The sequence below is a fragment of the Lathamus discolor genome, chromosome 5, assembly GCF_037157495.1.
Source record: "Lathamus discolor isolate bLatDis1 chromosome 5, bLatDis1.hap1, whole genome shotgun sequence".
Classification (NCBI taxonomy): Eukaryota; Metazoa; Chordata; class Aves; order Psittaciformes; family Psittacidae; genus Lathamus; species Lathamus discolor.
In genome coordinates, this window is record NC_088888.1 from 1,591,365 (window position 1) to 1,604,237 (window position 12,873).

Consider the following 12,873-nt stretch of genomic DNA (forward strand, 5'->3'; position numbering starts at 1 on the left):
TCTCAGTAATGCTGATCCGGGTGAGTTGCAGTCATCGTGTGTTGCACATGATGGTCTTGGATTGTTACTTCTCCATTTTCAGTTTTCCAGCAGTCAGAAGTACTCCTCAGCCAGCACAGATGTAAGCATCCTCCAGGATGCTATCATTTAAAATCCACAAGAGCAGACGCTGTGTTATACATTTGTTAATGTCTTTGGCTGGAAACTCCTTCATGTCTGCTGAGGGGGAAGCTTCTGTAGTCACTGCCTGTTCCGCCGGCTGGGGTTCAGGTTTGGACATGAAGGATTTTGTCCTTCTCAGTCTTGCTTCTAGGGACAGCCTTTGGATTATCCTCAATGAGAGGTGAGGGGCAGCTATGGGGTGTGAGCGGTGGCCATGAGGGGAGATCTTGAGGGGAGATGAAGGGTGGCCATGAGGGGTAGGGGAGGCAGCTATACAGTGTGGGTCACTATGGGGGGCAGATCAGGGGTGGCTGTGACTGGAGATTATGAAGGGCAGCCATGAAGGGAGATCAGTTTGCCCTCAATGACATGGGTTAGTGGTAGGCTAGACAGTGAACAATTGGGCTCGATGATCCTAAAGGCCTTTTCCAGCCTAGCTGATTCTGTGATTCATACCCCTGGTTTTCCTTTGAAATACCTCCTGTTGTACAGCAGTACTTTTTCTGAATATTTGGACCTTGCATACACTCGAAGCTTCAGTATCTTCAGCACCTGGAAATCTGTAGCATTAAGCAGTGTCAATGGGGAGTCTCGCAGGCTGAGCTGCTCCATGCCCAGGCTACACAGTGCATGGAGGAGGGGAAAGATGTGGGAGCTGCTAGCTGGGGGCAAATAATGGGCCGAAGTGGCATGTTGACTATAGAGACGTTGTGAGCCTGCGTGCTGCTTCAGTGGGTGGGAGGATGGAGGTACCCAGCTGGGACCCTGCTGCCTGTGCGTTTGCTGGCAGAATTTATTGCTATCTCCTCTGCAGCATGTGTGATGTGGAGGCTGAAAGCAGCAGCACAACATCCCTCTGCCGTGCCTCAGGTTAGGGCTTTGCTTGCCGTATGTGTTCTTCTGCAACCAAATTCATTATCCTCTTTGTACTACGTCTTACCTCACCATCCTCGCAGTTATCCCTGGGTGAACAGCTGGAGGTGATTTGATATCCCCGGTTTGACAACAGCCGAGAAGCCAGTTAAATGGAAGTTAAATTCTCTGCATCAGCTCCTTCTTCCAGGCTTGTTTGTTAGCAGCAGCAGTTGATGTCTCAGTAGCTGAACTGGAAGTATGCAAAAAATAAGATGCTTATTAATAAAAGCTCCCACACAAGGATACAGGCTGTGCGCAGCCAGGGATGCCTAAGTTAGCCATTAATTTGCACAGCTGAATTTAAGCACTTGAATAACACATATTAGTAGCCTCTTCATTTTACATTTTTAACCCAGAAACTAGGAGCCTTAATTAGCCTTTAGGCTAAGATTTCAAGTATTACAAGTTGTGCTGGCTTTGAAGAGGAGCAGCTTCACACACTTGTGTTTTTAAGGGCCTATCCTCAAATATGGGTTATTAAAAAAAAATAGGAAAAATAAATTGATCACCAAATGCCAGGAAGAATTTAAATAATTAGGAGATTGTTTCCCTGACCAGAGCTGTTCCTGCAGCACTTCATGCATGCAGGAGCAGTCTTTTAATAGCACTGTTCTAGAAAATACAGACTGGTGAGAAACTGCATCTCTCATCTTAATTCCCTACGTGGTACAGAGCCTGGGGAGCAGTGGGAGGATAAACTGTGGAAAAATGCTTTCGACCAGCTTTAGCTCCCTGCCTACTCTCGTCAGCTCAAGCAGAGGGTACAGAGATGGGTGGAGATGGGGCAGATATGGTTGGGGTGGGTAATTTAGATACATTAATATTCTGTCAGTCTAATTCTGTTGCTGAACCTATGGTACGGCAATAGGTGCAGATATGCTGCAGCCACACAATGTCTTCATTTAGTATTTTACATGATTATTCTTCTCTGCTTGTGGCCCTGTGACTTGATATTACAGTAAGCTTACTTTATCATAGAGAGGGTACAATTCAACCTATGCAAGAGCTTTTCCTGGCTTTCTACCAGCCCTGCTTGCATCTTCCTTTCTCTGAATTTTGTTCTTGGGATGAGCTGCACAGAAGTGCTTAGGGCAATGCTATCAGCTATTTGTAAACCACTCCAGAGCTTGCTAAGGGTGGGTCCAGCAATGTGAGGCAATGGCAGGATTTTATTAGAAACTGAAGAAGTGAGTGATAGAGAGATATATTGATAGAGATACATATAAAAACATGAGGGGTAACTACTGAATTCCAAATAGGTCTCATACTTCCATAATTGCTTCTGGTTTGTTTTCTTTACACCTGGGAATAGAGTTGTTTACTCTTATAGGTTCCAGTTTCATAGAGCTTTCTTAAATGTTAGCCTTTACTTAATGGTAAGATTACTTAAGCTGGAAAACAAAGGCTGTGCTTGGCTCTTTCCCCTCACATGATAATTGAAAATACCCAGTTTCCTGTCTGGGTTAGTTGTGAGTAAAGGGAGGCAGATAGGAAGGAATTAGTATCTAGAGGCACTTTAGAGGAGTCTATAGGAAACTGCTCTCTGTAAAGGGTGATTTTGCTGGTTAGCATCCGAGCGCTGTATTTTGAAGGGTGCATATAAGGACAAGAACATCCTTCAGAAATAGCTTTTAAACCAAGATTTGAAAATTACAATTGCTTTCATACCCTCCTTTAGTACCTTCAGAAGAGGAATGAACTCCAGGAGAAACATTCTATTCCATTTCTCCTTGTTGTAACACCAGGCTTGGTCTGTTTGAAGAAGAACAGTATCTGTGAAAGGATAGCACAACGAATATTTCTGTTCAGCTACTGCATAATGCAGTGGTACCCAGAGCCAGCCTGGAGTAGGGCTGGAATACAGTGCACCACATCCGTGTGTACGCAGCAGCTGGAAAACTGGATGCACGACACGCAGAGCAGTTTTGTGTGACCTCTGATGTGCTTTGCAGTCACCCAGTCCCACGTCTGCATGCTGAATGCTAACACAGCTGAAAATATAGAGGGTTTCCTTTCCCAAGTACCAGGAGAGTAACTGGGTATCAGACTGCACAGTGTTTGTAAGACATACTGTTGGACTTGGCCTGTTGTAATGGTCAGCAGGGCTCCACCTGGAAGGGACGCACGGACCTGCGACTAAAATTACAAAACCAGGGTTTCTCTCTGCTTCTGGGCTGGATCACAGGTTTCTTTCCACCGATCTCTAGTTCTGAATGTGGTATTTCTCCTGAAAATGTCGTTGTTTTACTGATCTTTTAAGGAAGTTTGTAATTGGAGGTAAGAGATGTCTTGGCCTCCAATGCTGGTTTGCTTTGGCTTCTTACTCTGCATGCTAAATCAGCGCCTGTTCCGCCTCCTCCCCACCGCGGTGCCTCAGTAATTCCACTGTACAGGGGAGCTGCTTCGGTGTCTTGTCACATGTGAACTTTCATGGGTAGATCTTCCTGAGTCTTGTAGCAACTTCAGTACTTTCAAATCAAAGGTAAGATGTGTGCTCCTCCAGACAGGCTTTTCAGAGGGACGACTTTTTCTGACTTCTGATTTAATCACTGCTCTGTTCTTGACGCCTTCTGAGGACTGTGTGGCCAAGTCACATCTGAAAATAGCATTACAGTCCCAAAGCTACTAAGGCAGTTTCGGGATGTGCGACCATGGTCCCTTTCTCTTACATCTCACAGGTTGGAAGGGCCAAAGGAGCATTTCCTAGTGTTTTGATGACTTTGTGAAACATAGATATGCCCAAAATATTGCTGTTGTGCTGCTTTTTCATTACGATAGGGGATTAGGAAATTTGAAAGAGCTTCCTTATGGATACATGATTAAATGTTGTTTCAAATTGTGAACTGAGGTAAGACGGACGTAACTGGTCTTTGGGGAGCAGTGATGCAGGCTGTTACTTTTGAGTAACACTCCCTTCAGAAAGCAGAGTGTGCCCAAAGCATCCAGAAGTGTTCTCGAAGACGAGATTGGAAGCTCAAAGGAAGGAGTAACTCCAAAAGCTGTTCTCTTGCAGTTAGTTTGTATTCATTCTGGCTTGACCATGTAACGAGGCGAAGTCTCCTGTTCATTGCGCTGAAAGCTGAGTATGTAACTTGTCATGATGTGGTTTAAACCAGCAGGGCTACAGGACAGTAAATCAGCTCTGTGTGACCAAGCAGGGGTCATGCTTAGCCAGAGCTGGAGACTTCTTTGATAGGAGGCTGTGTGATAGATGGATAAAGCGCTGCTGTTACCTTGCTCAGAATTCACAGTCCTCTTCACAAAGGAGTTTGTGTTTGATGTCCTGTGGAGCAGCATACCCGTATAAGCTAGAGGATTTGTTCGTGATTCCATTGATGCGTCTCGCCCGGCGTTCCTTTGTTAATAGGGAAATCCAGCTGGTTTAAGAGATTTGTGTAGGTAAAGCTGAGAAATATTGCTGGATTTGCAAAAAGCATATGAAGTGGTCTTGGATTTACAAATAGCGTATGTTAATGAATATTAATTCATTTTCCACCAAAGAAAAAAGATTGTGAAACTCCACATTGTCTCATGAAACTGGGCCTTCAAGTCTAAAATCAAATTACTTAAGACAGTCAATAAATTGGAAGTTTTAAGGTGGTACGTGACATGGTTTTGAACAGACAAACCTAACTCAGTCATTTCCTAACAGCTTAGTGCTTGTTTTGACTCCAGTGATGTTTCTAAGGGTGCATTTTGTGTATGGGACTTTGTAGAGAGACACTGATCTAGAACACAGGCATGTTCCCTGCCAAGCAGAGTCTGGTACAGCATAGGTGAGTGGGTTTGGGTGATAATGTGAAGCTGGGGAGCCACCAGAGAAAAGAGCCCCTTGAACGGTGTTTGAGAGGAACAGAATGGGAATCGGCAAAAACCAGGGGGAAGAATGTACCTGACAGTGCTGGACCAGGGCAAAAAGAGGAACTTCCTTGGAACTGCAGGTCCAAGACCAACGGTCCTGTTTGGTTGTTTGGGTTTATAAGGAGACACTGTTTAAGCAAGGAAAAGGCTCCTGAGAGCTTACCTTGCAAGAGAACATCTCATGCTGCTGTTTGATTAGAGAGGTCAGATATGGGGACAACACCCAGGTCATTTACATGCTGGGCGGAATATGAAACTGCATCCTTGCTGGATTAGCAGTGCTCAGTGTCCCCCTCCCACCGTCACCATCTGGAGACCAAGTCTGTCAGGCTTTTCAACTATTTTATATCTAATAATATAGAGGAGTGAAAACAGTTCGAAGATCCCCTGCTTGCTTCAGGCCGTCCTTGGGCCACTTCTCAGGTGTGAATGCTCTTGTGCAAATCTCTCGTGTGGACTGGAGCTAATCTGGAATTGCCCAGCATTGGAATGTGATGCCTTTGGTTCACTCACTGGCAGGGGGAGCAGCACATGCATGTCCCCACGCCCAGCAGCAGTGCCTCTGGCTCCTGTACAGCAAGAAAGGGCCGTCAAGGCAGAGGCGTCTCCCCTTTCAGTGCCCCTCACTATCTCTTACCTATGCAGCAAGAAATGCTTTGGGATCTGTGCAGCTCCTCCTAGAATAGCTGTAGCAATGATTGAATTGGAAAAATTCCCCTTTACCGTCACCTACAACGGGTCACGCTGTCTTCCCCTTCCTTTTCATCCTGATTAGGTCGGGAGGAGGTAATCTGCTGAATACAGCCCCTGGCACCTGTAACTGTACAGGAGAGGCTCCCTGTGTTCCAGGAGGATTGCCACAAGCCTGATTAGAACACATGGGAGCCCCACGAACCCAGGTTGTGGGCACTATGGAAGAATCTTATCATAAATCTAAGGCATCTAGAAAAGATTTCCAGTGCACACCTACGTATTCTGACCAGGTTCCGCCTGGGGATAGTAAGCAAGTTGGAAGGGGAGAAAATAACATTTTCTGAGCCTGTTCAGGGTGAAGTGTTAGACTGCTTGGGATGCTCAGCGCAAAGAGGAAGGGTCCCAGCACGGCTGGTCCCCTGCTGAGGGCAGGGTAATAAGCTAAGGCTCAGCTGGATGTTGGCACAATTAAACAGATTCCAGACTGGAATCAGCTTGAAGCCTGGACAAAGCCAGCCTACAAAATACCTTGTAAGCATAGCTTCAGAAAGAGCATTTTCCTCACGGAGCGTGTTGTAGAGAGGTTACAGCTTCACTCCATCCCTTCTTGAGGCCAGTGGGAGTCTCCTGGCTGCCAGCAGGGTCCTTCAGACCAGAGCTTTCCCCAGGAGGGAGCACTGAAGCTTTTCTTTCAGAAGCAGGGGCTGGTAGGTCGAGGACAGCGTACAGAAACCAGTCATAGACATAACCAAAACTCTTATGTCAACAGCAGCAACAAAAAACTCCTCAAACACCTTCGTTCCCCTTCCCCCAGCCAAAATGCAGCAAAAATCACTAGGGCCTAATGCTGAGGATCTAACCCTGTAAACTCTGTTTCGTTAATTCCATGGAGAAGAGGAATTTCCCCAGCAGAAGTTCTGTATATTGGAGGAGTCAGTCTTTCTAATTAAAAAATAATCTATCAAGAACACAACAGGCAAATAGGGCTGTCAGCTCTGCAGCAGCACAGTGGTGCTCTGACCCCTTTAGCTGTTACGGGGCTGTAGAGTGCATGCATCAGTTTTTCCATCCAGCTGCAGGGCACCCAAAGCAGCCTTAATCAGAGGTTTCCCCAGACTCTGCAGGACAGGTAACTGGATTTGGTCTGGTTTTTAATAAGCTGCATTGTGGCTTTGCATCCCTTTGTGCCTGGGAAGCACTGTAGCCAGCTGAAAGCGTCTGGGTTCGTTCAGGGAGCTGCTTCATAGACAAACCCACTACAAAGGAGGCAATTGAAACAGACCTCTTTAATTCAGCAATTATGGTTTGGAGGTGCAGAGCAGGAATAAACCTGGACCAGTTCCCTAAAACTGGAAAAGACTGAGGCTGCAGGGGGTCAGGCATCCCTGGAGCTTAGACAATCCAGATTTCCCCTCTCAAATGTGGTGGGTTGGCTTTACATCCTTCCGAGACTGAATTGCTAATAACAGTAATGAGAAGCATCGTAAGTCATCCCCAGAGTATGTCTACTCGAAGCAGTCATTAATTATTCTGACTGGGATTGTCTGTCTTTCTATTTATAGGCTGGCCATGGGCGACACTGACTGTCCTCGGGTTCCTGTACTGCTATTCGCACGTTGGAATCGAATGGGAGCAAACGTACGCTGTGAGTTAGGAATGACACAAACGAGGGATTTGTAAGGCAGGTTGATGGCTTTTCTGCACTGCAGAAGGATGTGCCAGGCCAAGCCTTTGGTCAGTGTGTTAAACACGAAGGCTCATTTAATTGATTCTGGATTGTGAAAGCAGGAATTGAACCAGAAACACTGATGGGCTGTGGCCGGGCTGGGGAGGGATTATGAAGCATTTTGAATGATTTTGATAAGACGGCATCTTTGTGACTCTGTCCATTGGCAGCAGCAGCTCCCAATGGGGATTTTATATATGCTGAAGATTGGTTTTATTTCTGGCAGTGCTTTGCTGCTTATTGTAAGACGGTGAGGAAAAGCTTTTCCCCACCTTGCAGCATCCAAAAAGCCCAATCTCCCACAGCTTCTGTTCAGGGGCACACAGGGCTGTGCCCTGCACTTACGCTACTCCCCAAAGGCCATGATGCTCATCAGTTCTTCTTGATTGCTTTCTGATACAAGCTAGAACATTTGTCATTATCACTGACTGCAGCACTTCAGCCTTAAACTACTTTTGTACCTACTGTAGCAAAGTCTGCTTTTTGTCTTTAATGTCTTCATGTAAAGTGTCACCTTAAAACAACCCCCTTTTTTCGGTACTCTTAGGAATGGTTTCTTTCAAAAGAGGGGGTCTGAAGACGTTTAGACTTCCTAAAGTTAGACATTCCCCCTAGGCCCAGTGAAAGGCCACCAGTCCTGGATAGGGCTTCTTCCAAGAGCAACTTCCTGCCCCCAAAGCTGAAGGACTCCTGTCAAAGCCTGTTCCGTGCTCCCCAATAGCCATTTCAGCCTGTTGGGGGGGCACAGTTAGAATCCTCCTGTCCATCACTCCTGCAGCTTCAGCCAAGTCTGAGATAGCTTATCCCTTCAACAAGGAAGTCAGTTGCTGTTATGACCTGAAACAAGGGGCTGCTCTGAGCAGTTAGATTCCAATTGTATGCAGGCAAAACTTCCCACTCCAATATGGCAATGACCTTGAAGGGCATCCAGACTATGCTTATTTCTGACCTAAAATCAGTTTGGGTTTTTTTTTTTTTTTTTTCAGTGCTTTATACAGCTGTAATAATTTTGTATCTTTTTCTGTTTCTATAAATAAAGCTGAAACTGAGTTTTGGCTTGAGAACTGTGTCTCAGGAAGCTACAGTTTGGTGTAAGAAAAAGAGCGGAGCACTGCTGTGAAGAAACACGGCTATGCACTGGAAGCCTGCAGGATGGGTGCAATGCAAAACTGCTCGCTTCTGTCCCTCTTGAGCACCGCTTGACACATGCGTTCCCTAATGCTGTGAGTTTAAAGAGCAAATACACCTTTTGTAGATGAGTTAAGATGAGACAACAGTGCGTGAAGCTTCTGAGAACAGTCACCAACAGTAGTAGGCAAGTAAAATGATGCTTCCCTTTAGACTATCCAGTCCAGTCAGAAGTATGAGGTGTGCTTGCACAAATTAAGAAATAGATATAGTTTTTTATAGTTTAAATATTTATCAAATGGAAATAGGTAGACTAGCAAGCACAGTGGGGTGTAGAGTCACGGAATGGTTTGGGTCAGAAAGGACCTTAAGATTATCTAGTTCCAACCCCCTGCTATAATGTAAGAGATGGGCTTTAATGGCTACCAGTAAGCCACTGTAGTCATCAAGTCTCTTGCATACGCACATCCTAACTCCCACCTTTGCTAAGAGAGCCCTCCAGCCATCACCGTTCCTGGGGACAGTAAGGTAATGCTAAGCGGCTTTTTATTTCAGCATTGATAAGAGGGAGCGAGGCTTTGCTCACGGATCTCGTTCACATCTGAGAGCTAAAAGCAGCTTAGTTGCAATAAACAGCTTACCACAGGTCAGAAGAAAACCAGCCTTAACTATGACAACCTGCAGCAATTTGATTATTTGCCATAGCAATAACGCAGGGCCTGGCCTTCCTCTTGCGCATCCGCTTTGTTTCCCCCGTCGCCACTAACCCGTGGGCCGGTTGCTGCTCCAGGAGAGGCTTTGCCTTCCTCGAGTGTGCTGGCACCGTGAGGAGATTGCTATGCATGGTCTGTCACAGCTTCTCCCGCCTGCACGTTAGAGTCCCCCCTCTTCCCCCGAGCAGCGCTGCCCGCTATTGCTTTGCGGAATAACTCTCTCAGCACGCAGCCACTTGTTAGTCAAGGCATACGTTCTAATCTGGCAGGGACGGCTGAAATACTGCTCTCCACAAAGGCTGGGAAGAACTCTGGGGCTGGAACCCCTTTGAGGAATGAGAGGAAATCTGCATTACAATAGCTTGTTTGTTGTAGTACAGGACCTCTGAGAGCGACCCACTCGCGTGGGTTTCTCTGCTGAGCCCCAGCAGATGCACGTGCCCTGAATTCAACTGAATTCAGCAGTTCCTCCTTCGGTAGCATGTAAAAGGAAGAAAAGATGAAGACCAAAGTGTTGTATGGAGATTTCCACTGCCAGAAAAAGCAGTCACATCAATTCAGTTCCGGCCAGAGCATCTGAGGGTGAGATGAATGCCAACTGTCCCTGGCACCTTATGCCTGAGATACTGCAGATGGAGCAACTCAGGCCACACATCCGCACTCTGCAGGCAAGCCCTGGCAGCTGCGAGTCTGAGAGGCTTTCAGGTATGCCACCAGTACCCAGGAAAAGGGAATGTCTAATGGATCTGACCCACGTACTTTGGACACTGCATGGGAGAGCGAGCTGAAGAGGGTCAAAGCCTGACTTTTGGGCAGCCTCAGTGCAGCTCCCTCAGGCTTTAGCAGTGTCGGTCCGCCAGCCCACATGGCACCGTTTTCCTCAAGGAGCTGTGAAGAGTGAGGAGATTGCTCTGCATGGTCTGTCTGGCCCTGGAAAGTGCTCCTCCAGGAGGAAACAGGCACTCAGCGCCCAGCACAGGTAATGATGAAAAACTACACAGTGGCGTTAGCCAGGGGAATCAAGGCCAGTTACAGATAGATGCTTAAAAATCTCCTCCTTCTTTGTGCTGGCAGTCACAAAGGCCTGGGGGAGAGCAAGTTACTAATGTCAGGCTTTAACAGGCAAATTTTGACCACAAGTTAGGCTGATCCACCTTCATCACAGCCGGAGCCAGTTCAGGTTAAGTGTAAGGAAGCCACAGTACATGCGTTCCAGCTCAATGAAACGGGCTCCCGGTGGCACGCACCTTCCCCAGCAGGAGTCAGCCTACAGGTAATGAAAGTGCGTTACTATCCACAGGGACTTAAACCCTTTCCGTACGGTTGGGTCGCTGAAGTGAATCGGTGCTGGCAAGTGCATCAGCCAACCAGTGCGAAATTAAACTTTACTGAAGAAGTAACACAGGAACATAACTTGGATTGTGACCTGTGCAGGCTGCATTGGATCAGCAGCCCCTCTAAAGCAGGGCTTTCTTGACAATAGTAATTGATTTTTATGGCCCACAGGACTTCCGTTCGTGCATCTGCGTTTCCAAAATTAGGTGGCAAAAAACAGAGCAACTGGAACTGACTGCAGAAGGCCAGAAACGTCTACGCTGTTGGGAAATGCATTTAAAAGGCAAGTGACAGGGAAAAGAAGATGCAGGTGGTGGTTTTTCAGCCTGCTGCTAGAAGGGCTGAGGTTGCTGTAAGGGCTCAGGGATGTGGGAGGCTTTACCTTATAGTGAGCCAAATTGCAGAGATAAAAATAAGCATTTATGAGACAGTTCTTTAAATGATGTTACTTCTGATTTATAGTTACAGGGTTCCTTTACTCTTGTGGCAGCAGTTTTGTGCTGAGATCGTAGTTTATGCTGAAGTTACTGCGTAATAACATTCGCCTGGTCACATCTCTGCTCCATGCTGCTTCAGCCATCTCTCAGCTGCCTTCCCCCGCCTCTTGGTACCCCTGGATCAGGTCCAGCTCTTGTGACAGTGCTGCAGACACGGTAAGGGCCCCATGCTAAAACCGCACCAGCAGCAGCACCAGCCTGTGCTGGCTCTATTTTACCTGCCAGTTGCCAGAGACCTATTGTGAATCATGCTATGAAATGGCAAAAACAAAGGGGAGAAAGAAGTGTGGGGAAAATCTTCTGCAGGGCTTGGAGACTGAAGGAGCCTTTAGCACGGCAGCTTCTGACTGCAGCTCCTGCCAGCCTGATAACAAAGGTGAGGGTTTGGGGACGCTAAGGCAGGTGTTCTTGGTCCTGGTGCCGAGCTCATAGCGACTCCCAGGTTTAATACTGCACTCAGTGTGCTACTGCTGCTGAAGAAGAATCCATAGTCCTCCTTTTATAGGAGATCCGCACGTGGAATAGATAACCCGACAGAGTTTCTTCCTCCCCAAGCTGTGTATTTCAGCTGCGATAATGAGGATGTGGAGGGACATACCCGTATGAAAGAGCGCAGCCGTCCACAGATTGACACATACGAAGTGCAGTGATGTTCACAGGGGCTACATGTGCCTTGGCAGGCCTTAACAGCCAAGCGGTGCCTTTGCCTTAATCCTCATCTGCCTTGAGCCCAGTCAAAGATAATTCTGCAAGTGAACAAAGGTAAAAAAAGGCCAAGACCTGGAACAAACACTGTGCAGAACAACAGCCTCAAAAGCAGGAGGTTGGAGGTTGCTCGCACCATCCCTACCAGGTGGGAATCTGGGAGAGAGAGGTTGGCAGTGATGGATGAATGTGAGAAAAGTGAAGCTTGTTTCAAACCTACACCTGTGACCCTTGCTGTCCTACCTGAGGGCTTGAACTTCATTAGGAAGGGGGGGAACAGGAGTGGAATAGGAAGAGGAAAGGAAAAACCCAAAAAGACAAGGCTTAAACATGTGTATTGTGCAGATACAGCTGTGCATGAGTGTCTTTCTATCTCCTTGTGAGAGATGTGTTAGGAGGTCTCTTACTCTAAGGGCTTCTTTGGAAGTTTGAGGTTTTCACTCATCCTTTCTTTCAAGAACAGGAGAGGTTATTCCCCCTAACACCACAGAAACCAACACTGAGGTGGTGGTGAGTTAGAATGAAAGGAGTAAAAATGCAGACCTCTTGGTGACAAATGCTAACTAATTGTATTTGGTCATAGTGTTTCTGTGAAGCTCTGACAGCAGTGGAGCATCAAGGTCAGTGAAGGAATACTGCTGATGTGGTGATGATGCAGAAGTTGTCCTGTCTGTGGTTTTACTGAAAGCGTCCTATTTTGTTCCACAGAAGTTGTTTCGGACGTTGTCGTATTTTTCTGCACAGAGTTCTGGACAAGCCTTCCTTCCTTCCTTCCTTCCTTCCTTCCTTCCTTCCTTCCTTCCTTCCTTCCTTCCTTCCTTCCTTCCTTCCTTCCTTCCTTCCTTCCTTCCTTCCTTCCTTCCTTCCTTCCTTCCTTCCTTCCTTCCTTCCTTCCTTCCTTCCTTCCTTCCTTCCTTCCTTCCTTCCTTCCTTCCTTCCTTCCTTCCTTCCTTCCTTCCTTCCTTCCTTCCTTCCTTCCTTCCTTCCTTCCTTCCTTCCTTCCTTCCTTCCTTCCTTCCTTCCTTCCTTCCTTCCTTCCTTCCTTCCTTCCTTCCTTCCTTCCTTCCTTCCTTCCTTCCTTCCTTCCTTCCTTCCTTCCTTCCTCTCCTTCCTTCCTTCCTTCCTTCCTTCCTTCCTA

At 46.9% G+C, this 12,873-nt stretch overlaps 1 protein-coding gene across 14 annotated transcripts in view; it reads left to right on the forward strand.

Moving 5' to 3' along the window:
- The window catches only part of HHAT (hedgehog acyltransferase), a 145,984-nt gene extending 133,502 nt beyond the window's left edge, over window positions 1–12,482 (forward strand). For 2 of the 14 annotated variants that reach the window (XM_065679332.1, XM_065679323.1), the window contains 3 exons: window positions 7,194–7,276; window positions 10,705–11,186; window positions 11,586–12,476. In XM_065679332.1, coding sequence (XP_065535404.1) covers window positions 7,194–7,276; window positions 10,705–10,824 — 203 coding nt within the window. In that variant the 3' untranslated portion in view covers window positions 10,825–11,186; window positions 11,586–12,476. Of the gene's footprint in view, window positions 1–7,193; window positions 7,277–8,396; window positions 11,187–11,585 lie in introns of those variants that run through there. The other 12 variants (XM_065679317.1, XM_065679321.1, XM_065679319.1 and 9 more) reach the window with 12 other exon arrangements.
- The last annotated feature ends 391 nt before the right edge of the window (window positions 12,483–12,873 follow it).